This window comes from Chionomys nivalis, chromosome 7, assembly GCF_950005125.1.
Source record: "Chionomys nivalis chromosome 7, mChiNiv1.1, whole genome shotgun sequence".
NCBI classification, from domain to species: Eukaryota; Metazoa; Chordata; class Mammalia; order Rodentia; family Cricetidae; genus Chionomys; species Chionomys nivalis.
Genome location: NC_080092.1, coordinates 83,326,777 through 83,342,444, shown reverse-complemented (window position 1 = coordinate 83,342,444; position 15,668 = coordinate 83,326,777). Strand labels below are relative to the sequence as shown.

Genomic DNA, 15,668 nt, shown 5'->3' with positions numbered 1-15,668 from the left:
TGTCCACTTACCAGCCTTCTGTTTCCTTGGTGTTGACCATCCCCTCTGACCAGTGCTGTCTTTCCACTGCAAACTTTGTCAACGTTTGTCAGATGTCATTTTCCAAGGGAAGTGACTCAGCGTTGGAGTTCACACTGCGCTTTCTTCAGTGGCCCTTACTTTAGAGTGAAACAGAGCCACACACATTCCAGCAGCATGAAGGTCTGTGTGGTCAGAGAGTCCAAACCCTGCCTGGCTCGGCAGAACTGCTCTCCAAGGTGTGTACACACTTCTGTGAACACACATGTACGGATGCACAGACAGGAGGCTGGGGAGAAGTCTGGCTGGAAAAGTACTCATCTTACCTGAACTGAGTCCCCAGAACCCATGTTGAACAATCTGGGAGTGGTGGTGCCCGTTTGTAACCCCAGTTTTCTGAAGGCAGAGCCAGGTGGATCCCTGGAGCTCACTGCCAGCCAGCAAACATACTAGGCTAGCTGCAGGCCATGAGAGATGATGCGTGAGGAATGAATGATAACTGAGGGTTCCTCAAGCCTGCGCACACGTTTGTACCTGCACATACATCTCTCTATCTCTCCCACAAACACCAGAAAAGGGAGGAAGAGAAGAACCCAGCATTTTCCACTCCCTAGAAGTAACACTCTTAGATTTTCCTTGAATTTTTCTCTTTTTTATTTATTTATTTATTTTATATTTCGAGACTGGGTTTCTTTTTTTTTTTAAAGATTTATTTATTATATATACAGTGTTCAGCCTCCATGTATGCCTGCAGACCAGAAGAGGGCACCAGATCTCATTACAGATGGTTGTGAGCCACCATGTGGTTGCTGGGAATTGAACTCAGGACCTCCAGAAGAGCAGTCAGTACTCTTAACCTCTGAGCCATTTCTCCAGTCCCCGAGACAGGGTTTCTTTGTAGCTTTGGAGCCTGTCCTGGAGCTAGCTCTTGTAGACTAGGCTGACCTCGAACTCACAGAGACCCCACCTGGCGTGCTGGGATTAAAGGCGTGTGCCGCTGCCACCGGCAATTTTTTTTCTTTTGAGCAAGAGAGACAGTACTGGGAGCTGAACCTAGAGTTCATTTATGCTGGGCAAACTCTACCACTGAGGTATATCCCTCACTTTCCTGAGTCTCATTGTGTAGCTCTTGCTCTCCTGCAATTCACTTATATGGACAAGGAAAGCCGCAAACTCACAGAGATCCGCCTGCCTCTGCCTCCCAAGTGCTGGGATTAAAACGTGCACCATTATGCTCAACCATTTTTGAAACAAGGTCTCCCTAGGCTATCCATGAACTCACTGTGAAGTTCAGGCTGGTCTTGAATTTAAGATCCTCCTGCCTGGGCAGCATCAGAAGAATTACAGGTACGAGCCACTGTCCTGCACTTCTTGATTTTGTTTGTTTGTTTGTTTGTTTGTTTCTGAGATAGCATCTCACTTTGTGGTCTTGGTTATACTTGGAACTCATTAGGTAGACCAGGCTGGCCTTGAGCTCAGAGCTCAAGTGTGGGGAACTAAGGCCTTGAGCCACCACGCCTGGCTTGATAAGTTGTCCCCTCACTCAAGCCCCCCATAGTATTAAAAAATAATTTCATTTTGGCATTTTAATACAAGCATATGTTTTTGATCACACCCTCTTCTATTATGCCCTCTTACTTTTCCTTTTTCCCTGGTTTTCTTCCTTTTCCCATACAGCATCCCTGTGATTTTTCCCTCTGTGATTTCATTGTCTTTTTTTAAACATAGATCCTATATGTGGGTGAAAATACACAATGCACGTCTTTCTGAGTCTTAGCTCTCACACCATGATTGCCTCCGACCCATCCATTCTCCTGTACCTGGTGCGGTTTTCCTCTAGTTTGCAGCTGTGTGCCTACCGCGTTTTTCTTACCCAGCCATCTGCGGGTGAGTAGCTGGGCTGCCTCTGACTGAGCCATTGTCAGCAGTACTGCACAAGAGCTGGAGTCCTAGTGTGGCTGGTGGGATGTAATTGTTCTCCTTTTGTTTTTTTGAGGAACCCCCCCATACTGATTTTCACAGTTCTAGACTAATACCGTATAATATAAAGGTTTCTTCCCCCCTCACATCTGCTGCTTATTTATTTTTTTTACATTTTTTTATATTTATGTTTTGTCTAAATGTATGTCTGTATACCACATGTGTGCAGTACCTGTGGAGGCCAGAAGAGGGCACCAGATCCCCTGGGTCTAGAGTAATAGGCATTTGTGAGCCACCATGTAGGTGATAGGAATCCCACCCTGGACTCAGCAAGAGCAGCCAGTGCTCTTAACTGCTGAGCTGTCTTTCTTATGAAGATAAGATAATCACGTTCACACATCGTAAAATTCACCGTTTTTTTTTTCCTTTCAGATTTTTAAGATAGGATCTATTATGTAGCCTGACATGGAACTCACTGTGTAGAACAGACTAACCTCAAACTCATCACAATCCTCCTGCCTCTGCTTTAGTGCTATAATTACAGACATGAGCCAAAATGCCCAGTTGCAAGATCATCACTGTGTAACTCAAGACCATTTTTATTGTCATGGAAGGAAAAGGCAATGCGTTCCCATTTGCTCTGTTCTCGCCTGTTCTGGACATTTGTGCAAACAGAACCTTGTACTATGTGGCCTTTTATAGCCGGTTCCTTGTACTTAGTTTAACATCTTCAGGATTCATCCACATCATGGCATGCATCATGTCTGAATACTTTCCCATTTGGTGTGTGTGCCCCGGTTTGTCATGCTCCTGTTAACCGACTGCCTCCAGCTTTGGCTCTGAAGGTAATGGTGCTGAGCAGATAGTGGTGAGCCGTCGTGTTCAGACTTCGGCTGGACATGTTTTGATTCTCTTAGAGAAGAGTTGCTGGGCCACATGGAAGTCTGAGGAGCTACCAAACTGTTCCTATAGCAACGGTACCATTTATATTCTTACTATTAACATACAACAGCTGATTCCTTAGCTGGAAATGAGAGCAGTAGAGACTTAGAAGTTCAAGGCCAACCTTGTCTAAATAGCAAGTTTGAGATTCTGTCTACAAAAAATAAATTTAAAAAAGTTAATTTCCCCAAATTTTTGCCGGCATTTGTTGTTTTTCATTGTGGCCATCCTAGTGAGTATAAAGTAGTACATCCTCACGACTGTTTGCATTTCTCTGGTGGCCAGTGGTGTCGAGCACCCTACCATGTACTTACTGAAGATGTCTTCACAGAAGTATTTTCGGTCTCTTTGTCCATTTTAGCTTCAGTTATTTGTCATTTTACTGCTGGGTTGTAGGAATTTTTGCTCTGAGAGGCCACTTGTTTATTTCCCAGCAGCTCAGATCCAGAATAATCACACAGAAACCATATTATTTAAATCATTGCTTGGCCCATTAGCTCTAGCTTCTTATTGGCTAACTCTTACATCTTAATTTAACCCAGTTTTAGTAATCTATGTATCACCACGTAGCCGTGGCTTACTGGGTAAAGTTCCCAGCGTCTGTCTCTGGCGGGGGTTCATGGCTCCACCTCCTTTCTCCCAGCATTCAGCTTAGTTTTCCCCGCCTAGCTCTTTCCGCCCTGCTATAAATCCGAAACAGTTTCTTTATTCAACAGTGGTATTCAAAGCATATAGAGGGGAATCCCATATCACCTCCCCTTTTCTGTTTAAATAAAAAGGAAGGTTTTAACTTTAACATAGTAAAATTACATACAACAAAACAGGTGTCAAGCAAGAATTACAGTTATAATAGTTATATCTACTTTATCTTTTATCATATCTAAGGAAAACAATAACTATAAATTCTTCAACTCCATCAAAGACTCCAGAAGGATATAATATTACCTAAGTTAATAGGAAGTGCATTATAAGCAACTTCCAAAACTCTAAAAATGACAGAGACATCTTGCTGCCTGGGCAGTCACTCAAAGTTCTTCTGTACCATTGGGGCATCCATATCCAGCCTACAGGCCCATAGTATCCAGCAGGCTTTTCCATGAAGCAGGAAATTTCAAAGACAGTTTTATCTATATTGGCAGTTTGTCAGTCACTTTCTTCTGTGTCCTGTGGAATGTCTGGCAGACTCTTATGAAGCAGGAACCCTGAAGGACGATCTCACCTTTAGGCAAGTTCAACAGTCATTTCTCTGTGGGTCCTGCATGTCTAGTTCATACAGCATAACTTCAAGCAGTCCAGGCAAGAACAGTTTCTTGCCCAAATGGCTAGTCAACTCTGTAAGGAGCCTCTTCGATGCCCATCATCCTCTTGAAGTAATTGGTGCTGCCAGGAGCAGATGCATCTCACTGTCATGAAAAGTCCTAAATTCTTGAAACACTTTAAATGTCATATTCTGTAGTCTTTGAAAGATTTGAAGTATCCCTATCTATCTGAAATACATCTCTATACAACTAGAAAATCTAACTAACATGACTACAAGCTTGACTATTATCGATGACTCTCAGCCTATATTTCTTAATTATATGTTACATTTTTACATGAGCTGCACAATCACAATACCTTAATCAAGAGCAGAAATATAGGGGCTGGAGAGATGGCTCAGTGATTAAGAGCATTGCCTGCTCTTCCAAAGGTCCTGAGTTCAATATCCAGCAACCACATGGTGGCTCACAACCATCTGTAATGAGGTCTGGTGTCCTCTTCTGGCCTGCAGACATACAGACAGAATATTGTATACATAACAAATATCTTTAAAAAAAAAAAGAGCAGAAATATATATACACACGGTATAACAAAATTGACCTTAAATTTGTATCAGTAAACCAAAATCCATACCAATGCAAATCTTTATAGCATATCCCCCTTTAAATGTCAACAAACATTTATAGACAATATCAACAAATTTTGATATATTCTGAGTATTGGATGGTACAAGTCTTTCCCCTTATATTGTCTTTTTTTTTTTTTTTTTTTTTTTTTTGGTTTTTTGAGACAGAGTTTCTCTGTAGCTTTGGTGCCTGTCCTGGAACTAGCTCTTGTAGACCAGGCTGGCCTCGAACTCCCAGAGATCCGCCTGCCTCTGCCTCCCGAGTGCTGGGATTAAAGGCGTGCACCACCACTGCCCGCCTGTCTTTCTTCCCCTCAGGATGGCAATCAAATCCAGGACTTTACATATAATAGCAAGTGTTCTACCACTCTGAGCTGTGCATCCCAGCCCTCCATCTCTCTTTCTTCTCTTTTATTGTGTGTGTGTTACTATTGTTGTTGTGGTGGTGCTGGTGGTGGTGCTGGTGGTGGTGGTGGTGGTGGTGGTGGTGGTGGTGGTGGTGGTGGTGGTGGTGGTGGTGGTGGTGGTGTTTTTAGACAGGGTTTCACTTTGTAGATTGGAATTCACTGTGTAGCCCAGGCTGATCTCAAGATTCATAATCTTCCTGCTTTAGCCTTCCAAGTTTTGAAATTCAGGTGTGTACCACCCCATGGAGGCTGGCTTTACTTTTTGTTGTTGTTGTTTGAGACAGGGTTTCTCTGTGTAGCCCTGGCTATCCTGGAACTCACTCTGTAGACCAGACTGGCCTCAAACTCAGAGCCTCTGCCTCTGCCTCCCGAGTGCTGGGATCAAAGGCATGCGCCACCACTGCCCAGCCACTTTTTTGATAGTATTTTATGAATCATGAAAGTTTGATTTTTGCCAGGCATGGCAGTGCCTGCTTACAATCCTGTCGCTCGGGGAGCTGAAGCAGAAGAATCAGCCTGAGTTACCTGGAAAGACCCTGTCTCACACAGAAGGTTTTTAATTTTGATGAAAGCCAGTTTATTATTTTGACTGATTGCTTCTGGTTTAGATGTCACATCTGAGAATTACCTAACTCAAAGACACACTTATATCTATATTTTCTTGTAAGAGTTTCATAGCTTCAGCTCTTACTGAGGTCTTTAGTGCATTTGAGGTAAGTTTGTAAGTGGTGGGGCTAGGTTTCCAACTTTATTCTTTTCCATGATTGGCTCCTTTTCACAGCACCATTTATTGCAAAGACTGTTTGTTCTCTTAGCCCCCTGGAATGTGCTGGCATCTGTGTGAAAATGTGGTTGTAATGGCTTGGTTTGGTGACACCTGCTGACTCTGTTGTCTTGGAATGTCAGTGGGATTGGCATGGGGTAGGCGAGAGCAGACCTCTGGTGAACAGGCAAGTGCTTTGCATCCCAGAATCATTTCCATCGACCCAAACTGAGGGGCACTTACTCCATCTAAGCTGGGGGTGAGCTCAGGCCATCTTTGTGCTGCAGGCAGCCTTGTTGCCCTCTGAATCAGCATTTATCCGTAGTGTGCTTGTTCTGTAAGTGAAAGAGGAAGTAACCAATAGTTTATTTTAAAAACGTAACTTGGATTCCCAGAAGCCTAGGAGAGGAAGGAGCAGTCACTAGCCAGGGCACATTCCAGAAGGCCCAGAAGTATACACATATGAGTGCAAAGGCAGTAATGTTGGTTCTCTGTGGTCCCTCGGAGGGGACAAGGGGCAGTAACCTCACAAGGAGACATCAGTAAGTTACACCCTTGGGCTTGTACCCACCCTTCCACACCATGTGGGAAATCACTGAGCTCCGGCAGAGATTTTGGGGACATGAAGCTTCTCTATATCTAGGAAGCCTTTGAGGACGTTTGTACCTCACTATAGCCGTGGTGCCCCATGACTGTCCGCTCTCTCAGAGAGCAGACTCTCAGTGCCTCAGCTCTTAGCTATTGAAGAGCCCCATGCCAAGGCTCTACCACAGATGACATTAAGGGAGCCATTGTCCACACACCCACATTTGGCCAACCAGATTCTCTAGACCCACACTGTTCAGTTTCTCAGCTCCCAGCTCCCACTCAATCTAATTCTCACTTCTGCCGTGTGAATGTGCCACCTGTGATGGGCCCCGTAGCTCACTGGCCACCCACTGTGTCCCAAGTCCTGGTGTCAGTGAGGAGCACCAGAGGAGGCCTGTGTGGGAGTTGAGGAATGGAGTGGGTAGTTAGAGTGTTGTTTGGTTTTAAATTTCTATTCTTACCACTGCTCCAGTAGCCGTGGACATCCTAGCCACCAACTTGTCACACAGGTTTGTTGTTTGTTTAAAAACTTCTAGGGTATTGTCAGAATTCAGCAAAGCCCAGGTAAACTCTGTGCCGAGCAGCGGATCAAGCCAAGAGACAGAGACCGCCACCACGCTCCAGACCCCACTGTCCCTCCACAGCCTAGCTACACAGCTGCGCTTTGAGGGGCCTGCAGAGCTTCCTGCCCACGTTCCCTCTGGGACCCCAAGTGGTGGCCACAAGCATCAGCTGCTTCCCCAAGAGACCCCAGACGTGCAGCAGCTGGGCACTGCCCAAGCTGCCCCTGCAGAGAGCTCTTCAGACCAGCAGCCTTCTAGTCCTGTGGACCGAACAGCTGGCCAAGGGAGTGGTCAGCTGGCCCTGGAATGTGATGGATTTGGACCGAAGCTTGTGGTTTCCTCTCCTACCAGTCCGGTGAGTGTCAAGGCTGTTCAGGGGAGTCTCGGGAATGACTCAAAGCTGAAGTTTCCCCATCCGGTGACCAGAGTGGTTCTGCCATCTCGTTAGCTTCCCTGTCCTGACTGGGGCAGTATTATCAGCATGGTGATGATGAGCTAATGTGTCTTGGTGTGTCAGTAGTAGAGAGGAGCCGGGCATTGCACCGATGGATTCCCATAAACATCTCTTCTTGTCGTCACACCCAGTCCGTGAGGAAAGTGATTCCCATCTCATACCACACTCTGCTTGGATTTTGTTGTTTTGGTTTTTATTGTTTTTTGGCAGGCACCATACACTGTTCAACCTCCGTTGTCAAGCTACCACCATTCACTCTGGGAGTGACTCCAAGTGTACACTCTTGGAGAAGCCATTTCACCTGCCTAAACTTTGGTTTTCTTTTTACTACTTAAAATAATTTTTATAAGATCCTGAAATGTACTGAATATAGTGAAATACCGTCTAAAAACACTCATTTTTCACATGGCCCAGGTCGTGAACTTTGTGGTCAAATGTGGCAGTCACTAAACCAACAGTGGCTATTAGGCACTCAGATGTGTCCCGACCAGATGGCTCTGGTCATGCATGTATCCATGATCTCAGTGCTGTGAGGTGGAAGCAGGAAGGGCTTGAATTGAAGGCTACATAGTGAGATACTGTTTCTAAAAAAAGATGGAAAATGTGGCCAGTCTAGATTTAGGCGTGGTGTGTAAAATAAGCACTGTCACACTGACTTATTGGGTACAATTCACACCACATGGGAGTGTAATTCAGTGATTTTTGGTTTGCTTATGATTGTAGAGCTATCACTACTATGTAATTTTGGAACATTTAAGTCACCCATTTAAAGAAACTTTATTAACGGTTATTCCCCTCAACCTCAGACAACCACTGTTTGGTCTCCATAGATTTATCTGTTCTGGAAATTTCATATAAATGGAATAACATGTTTTTGTGATTGACTTCAGCTGTTTGTGTATATGTGCACACATATGTGCGGAACCCATAGGTATGCTGCTGCATACACGGGTGCTGAGGATCCTAAATTAAGTCCTCATGTTTGTGTGGCAAACATTTTACTGACTGAGCCATCTTCCCATGCCCCTAAGCATGATGGTTTAAAAATTAATTCAGTTGAATATGATGGCTCATGTCTATTAGCCTAGCACACAGGAGGCAGAGGCAGGAAGATCATGAGGCCAAATTAGTCTGCATAAGAAGACCCTATTTCAAAAATAAACCAATAACAGTGTTTGCCCACGTTACGGCATGTGTCAGTTCTTCATCCCTGTTCTGGTGAGTAATAAATACTCCATGATATTTTCCAGTGTGTGACTAAGTCATGTGATATTTATGTGTTGTTGGGCATTTGGGTTATTAATACTTTTTGAATACTACAAATAGTGTTATAAACATGGGTGTGCAAGGTTTCTTATGGCCATGCTTTTAATTTTCTTAAGTACATAAAAATCTATTAGTAGAATTTTTGGATCATATAGTAACTCTATTTTTAACCTTTTGTGGAACTGCCAAATTGTTTTCCAAAACACCTGGCCTAGTCTACATTTCCAGCAGTGTGTTTCTCAGCATCGCTACCAACAGCTGTAATTATCTAGTTTCAAACGGTTCTATTATTATAGCCATCCTGGAGATGAGAAGTGGTAGCTCGTGGTGTTTTTAATCTCTAGGTTTCTGGTGACTAAAGAATGCCCTTTCCTTTGCTTATAGAAGACCATATAAGCACCATAACATTCTATTTTTTAATTTTTATTTTATGTGTGTGGGTGTTTTGCATGCATGTATGTATGTATGTATGTATGTATGTATGTATGTATGTATGTGCACTGCATGTGTTCCTGGTGTTCACAGAGGCCAGAAAAGGACATTTGATTCCCTGTTACTGGAGGTACAGATGGCTGTGAATCACCATGTGGTTGCTGGGAATCAAACCAGAGTCCTCTGGAAGAGCAGCCAGTGCTCTTAACCACTGAGCCATCTCTCCAGCCCATTTTTAAGTTGAATTCATGTCCTTTGGTTTTTGTTTGGTTTTGTTTTCTGATTTTTGAGACAAGGTCTCATTTAGCCAATGCTGACCTCATACTGATCATGTTCTAAGCTGAAAATGACTTTGCCTTTCTGATTCTCCTGCTTTCACTTCCCGTGCTTGGTCGTGAGGTAGCAGTCAATTTGTTGTTTATTTACATCTATTGATTGAGTGTATGTGTGCATGTGAAAGTGTATATGTGGCCACTTAAGTGTGCTATAGCACACAAATGGAGACCAGAGGACGTCTTCTGGGGGTCAGTTATCTCCTTCCACCGTATGGTTTCTGGGGATCAATCTCAGGTCGTCGGGTTTGGCTACAGGTACCTTACCCACTGACCCACCTCTCTGGCTTCAATTTATATTTTTCTATGTGGACATCTGCTTGATCTACCTCAAAGTATTGACTCTGACTATGAAAATCATGTAATTCTATAACTGAGTCAGATTCTCTGTATTTACCCTTCTGAAAATGGTTCCAGATTTACTCCTGGAAGATGCATTTTATGAGGCCTCAACTAGGCAATCATAAAGATGTGCCGAAGGTTATAAGGTCTGCAGACAGGATGCGTTAAGAAGTGGCTGTCTGTGTCTCGAGGGAGCTCCCAAGTATGACCTAGACCTCATCACAGACATTGTGCCTCGTCAGAGTCCCAGAGATGATGGGACTGGGTAGCTGACCTCTCAACATAATTCTTCCCCGTCTATAGAGTTGACCCTCTAGCTTCCTGTCAGAACCCTAGATAAAGCAAGTTCCTTATAGGCTCCAGCTTTTACAGTAACTGTCCCCTGTGCCTGGACCCTTCCTGACTGTCCCCTGTGCCTGGACCCTTCCTGACTGTCCCCTGTGCCTGGACCCTTCCCGACTGTCCCCTGTGTCTTAGTGCTGTCCCAGCCTTTTCTGCCCCCCAGGTCTGAAAAGCACCATCCCCGTGGCTGTCCTTGTTATCTGTTCTACCTTATTTAGAAGGTGGAATTCATCAATCCCTCTTTGGTTGTCTTTTGTTGTTGGCAGGGTTAGTCTAGTCACCATCAAGCTTTTACAGCCCTGAGAAACATTCAGCCTTTCTTTGTCAAATGTTTGTTTACAATCATTCTGCACAAAGCATTGACTGTGAGCCAAGCACCGTGATAGATGCTAGGGATGCAGTGATGAAACAGGACGGACAAGAGTCCTGGCCTTTGGGGTCAGCCACCAGATTAGACAACTGATGATGTACATTGTAATTACACTACAGCTAAGTGCTGGGGAGGAAGGGAGGGGGGAGCTCCTATGGGTGACTAAGCCTGGCCTAATCACTGTCCCACACACTGTGTGTTTGTGGCTTGGGATCCCCTCCTGCAGTTGTGCACACAGGCATGACGAGGACAGCCTGAACAGAAAGTCCAGTCCTTCTGAAGGTGATCCAGAGACAATTGCATCCCTTAACCATCGTCTCCTGGTATCTAATAGCACAAGGCGGCTTTCCTCTGGCTTGGATTCGTAATGGCAGATGCTGCTCTGATGTAGTTCCCAGGCCAGTGTTGATCTCCTTACAGTTTGAAGGAACAGAGCTGGCCAGATATGAGGCTCTAAGCAGGCAGACACGGGAGGGTGGCAGAACGAGGTAAGAAAAAAGGGAAACAGATGGTGATCATGTGATTGCCATGATCCATTATTGCTCAGGTATTCTTTCTCTGCCCCGCCCCATGAAGCAGATACACCCTCAGTGCTCCCTCAGTGGGACCTGCCCCATTGTTTCCCATTGTTGTTTGAGATCCTTTCTCTAGAGAATCATCTCCCGGTGGCTGCTTTGAGGTCAGGGGACTATGAACATTTCTTAGTAGTCTCCCTCTCCACACACACACACACACACACACACACACACACACACACACACCACGAACCTATGAATCCACAGGTGTCTCCATCCCTCCTGACCCTTCCACCCACCTCTGTTGTTTTACAGTGAAGGCAGTTGGGTAGTCAGGAGTTCATCCTTCAGACCAGAAGACGGCTCAGTGAGTCAAAATACCTGCCGCACAAGTCTAGCGACCGGAGTTCCATCACTGGAACCCAAATAAAGGTGGATAGAGAGAACTGACTCCACGGAGTTGTTCACACTCTTGTGCAAATGAAAGGTCTCCTATCTTTTATGACTCAATGCCCTGCATTTTTGCTTGACATTATCAAGAAAAATGATATTTGGGAACAGCCTTACAGAATGGAGGTGAGCAGATTTCACTGAATTGGGTGATGCGCTGCCTGGGAGGTGAGAGGATGTGAGCAGGGGGCTTCCAGTGGTGAGAGGTGACCCCTGGTGGAATCGTAAGGGACAGAGCCCTCTCCTCCTGGGGCTTGCACAGGGCAGGGTCACCAGGTGTGTGTGAGGTCACCAGGATGGCCATGTGGCTCCTGGGAGCTATTCCTCATTTTCCTCGGGGAATCATCTGGGTCTTGGTGACCCAGACATTCTTTGTTTAGACCAGTTTTGCATGGTCCCTAGCAGCCACCCTTCTGACACATCATCCTGTCCCTAGTGGAAGGAAGCACCTGCCATCTCTGAAAGTCACATGAAGAGGCCCTGGGGGCCCGGTTCTGGAGCTCCCCCCAGTGCCTGAATCAGAACTTGCCTCTTTGCTCCAGGAGTCTTGTCACATCTGAATGCACTAAACTGCCCAGACCGACCCTCTGACACAGCCTGAACCCGCCTCCCTGTCTACGTCAGCAGGGAAGGCGGTCTTGATCTAGGGTTGGAAATAGCAATGTCACAGTGAGATTGGTAGCACTTACCAGAGCAGTGGGGCGAGTCCTGCCCTTGGGTGACTCATGTCCTTTGTGTAGACAGTCAGTGCAACCAGCCAGCTTCCTTGCCTCTGCTCTTCCATGTTCCAGCGTAGAAAGGCAGAAAGGCTCACAGTAGTGAAAAATAGGAACTGAACAATATTCTCACAGGCTGACTGGCTCCAGATATCCCCAACTTCCCCTGTCAGTGAATAGACTCACATTGTAGATGGGGGGAAGGGGAGGGGAAGGACCTCCCTGCTAGGGGCTACAAGAACCTTCTCAATGTGGGGAGCAGAGTTAGAAGCAATAATTTGGGACTAAACCCCACATACCACACCTCCCTCATCCCAAATCTCCAAGACCAAAGAGCCTGAAGTGCTGGTACCCCTGTATTTCCCCTGCAAGAGAATCAAGCTGCACCCCTTCCTTACATCTCACACAGAAGTTGACTCAAAACGGGTCACAGAGCTGTAAGAGCTAATAAAGCTCTCAGCAGAAACGTAGGAGTAAATCTTGGTGACGTTAGTTTCAGCAGTGGCTTCTGAGATAAAGCAGCAGGAGCCCAGACAGAAGGAAAACTGGCTAAATTAGGCTTGAAATTGAAACATCTCTGCGCTCCAGAAGGCACCACTAAGAAGGAAAACAGAAGCTGGGCATAGGGGCTTGTGCCTGTAGTTCTAGTGCGTGAGACGCTGAGTCGGGGCGGGGGGGGGGGGGGGCGCCCAAAGCTAGCCTGGGCTATGTAATGACCTCAAGATCAACCTTGGCTCTAGACAGTATCTCAGAAAGAGGGGAAGGGAGAGGGATAAAAAAATAAAAGATAGCATAGAATAGAAGAAATTATTGGCTAATCAGATAGCCCAGTACAGTTCTGGTGTCCAGAATCTGCCCAGAACTCTTGTAATTTTTATTGTTTTCCTAAAACAGCTGTAACAAAATACCATAAATTAGATGACGTAAGACAGCAGCTGTGTGTTCCTCAGTAGTACTAGAAGCCAGGCCCAGAGCCAGATGTCTACGGGCTTGGTTCCCCCTGCAGATGCTGAGGAGGAACCTCTGCCCTGTCTTCCTTAGGTCTTAGTATTCTTGGTGTTCTGTGGCTTGTAGGTGCACCCCTCCACTCCCTCCTCCATGATCCCATGCTTCTCCCTCCTCTGTGTCATCTCCTTTCCTCTTTGGTTTTGAGCCAGGGTCTAGCTTGGAACTCACTGCAGATCAGGCTACCCTGAACTTGTAGAGATCTGCTTATCTTTGCTCCAGAGTCGTGGGAATGGTGTGTGCCACTATGTCTCCTCTTGTGAAAACATCCGTCGTGTTGGATGAAGTACATGTGCATCTGAACTAATTATGTTTGCAAGGACCCTGTCTAGAGACATCACATTCTGAGGGTGAAGATTTCAGCAGGTCTTCTGGGGCTGAGGCAGAGGTCAACTCTAACAACAAAGCCATGAACCCAATTCAAAATAAAAATCCAAAGAAAAGATAGAGATCATCAATATGGAAAGATGTTCTCTTGCCATTAGGCATTGAGGAAATGCAAATCAGAACTGCAATGAGAACACATCACAGGTCAGCATGGCAGGAAGACATAGTGGCAGAGGTTGGAGAGTTTAGAAGGAAGCTGGAGGGCTGGCGAGTGCTCAGCAGGTAAGTAAAGGAGCCTCCCACTCCAGCCTGACAACCAAAGTGTGATCCCCAGAGCCCACATAAAGATGCAAGGAGAAAACCGGCTAAAGTTGTGCTCTGGCCTCCATGTGCCCCTCCCTCCCCCCCTTAATATCAGCCTCATGCAGTGCAGATGGGAATGTAAAATGGTTTAGCCAAAAGCAGCATGCTAGTCTCAGTTAAATATGGAGTTTAAGCATAATCTGTCCAAGACAGGGGGCTTGGGAGATAGACACGTCTGTTAGTGGGTAGAGGGTTTGTTTGTTTTGTGGCTGATGAAAATATTCCAAACTTAGATATACATATACATCTCTGTGAGTATACCAAAGACATGGAGTTGCACACCCACTTTTAAGTTGTGTTTTACCTAGGAAAGTGTGCATGAGCGCGCACTTGCTCACGGAGGCCAGAAAACGGTGACAGACTCACTGGAGCTGGAGTTACAGGGAGTTGGGGGCCGCCCAGCGTGGGCACTGGGAACCAAACGTGGGTCCTTTGCAATAGTAACAAGTGTTCTTAACCCTTGAGCCATCTCTCCTGCCCCATATTTTTAAGTTTATTATATGTGAACTGTAAGAAAATATTTTTAAAACTCTTAAAAGACTGCCTCATTCCTTTTTTCTTACAGAAAAGCAAGAGCTGGATTTCTGAAGATGACTTCTGCCGACCTCCCCAGGAGCATGCTCCCAAGAGTGCTTCTGATGGCGCCACATCTCCAGATGGGACTCCAGAGTCACGGCCTGCCCTCCACAGGTGTTTTTCTCAAGGACCAAGAAAGAGCTGTTCCCTGGGGGCCTTAGACAAAGCGTGTGTGCCTTCACCAGACTGCAGGAATGCCAAAGCAGCCCCAGCATCCGTGCTGGCACAAGATCATAAAAATTTCTGTGTGGTGCATCGGAGGCAGATGGGTAGGTGTCTCTATAGAGTCCTATCCCCAGGGACAGTGTCTTTCAAAAGACAGCTCTCAGTCCTCTTAGCCATTGCAGACAGGTAGTGCGTCCATCCAGGGTGTGGAGGCAGAAAAGCACTTCCGGGAAGGTGCCGCACTCCCTCACACAGTCCTCTAGAGCAGCGGCAGAACTGCCCACGGGTGCTGCACTCAGAACGCTCAGCAGCACCAGCCAGTCAGGCCACCTGTGCCTCAGAGAAAGAAGAACAAACAAAAGGCCTGATTACAAAATGTAATTTTTTTTTTTTTTTTTTTGAGGCAGGGTCTTGCTCTATAGTCCTGGCTTGCTTAGTGCTTAATGTTTAGCTGAGAATGGCCTCAAATTCACACCATCTCCATGTGTTAGCCTCTGCAATGCTGGAATTTCAAATGTGTGCCACTCCTGGTTTATGTCATATACTGAAATGGAACTATTGTCAGTGACGTTTAGGATAGCAAAGCCAACCCACCATTTCAGCTGCTCGGCAGGTAGAGGCAGGAGGATCTCAATTTCATAGGACACTGAGTGAGTTCAAGGCCAGCTTGGGTCTCTTAACATAACCTTATTTCAAAAAAGTGAAATGATATACTGGGGATACAGCTGAGTGATCAAACACTGACCTAAGGTGTGAACCCTGGGTTCAGTCTCCAGTACTGTTGAAAACGAAACCAAGACATTTAGGATGGCAGAGAGCCCACAGACTCCTTCCGTAACTCGGAGGAGAACCTGCCCTTGAAGGCCAGCTGGATCCTTCTAAAGGCCTTTTATCTGGATGCTTGAGGGAGCAGCCCTAGCAACTTTA

The 15,668-nt window shown here is 45.8% G+C and overlaps 1 protein-coding gene across 2 annotated transcripts in view; it reads left to right on the top strand.

The window, feature by feature from the left end:
- The window catches only part of Plekhm1 (pleckstrin homology and RUN domain containing M1), a 51,451-nt gene that overhangs the window by 20,350 nt on the left and 15,433 nt on the right, over positions 1 to 15,668 (top strand). For both annotated transcript variants that reach the window (XM_057774634.1, XM_057774633.1), the window contains exons 5-6: positions 7,060 to 7,441; positions 14,566 to 14,845. In XM_057774634.1, coding sequence (XP_057630617.1) covers positions 7,060 to 7,441; positions 14,566 to 14,845 — 662 coding nt within the window. The remainder of the gene's footprint in view (positions 1 to 7,059; positions 7,442 to 14,565; positions 14,846 to 15,668) is intronic.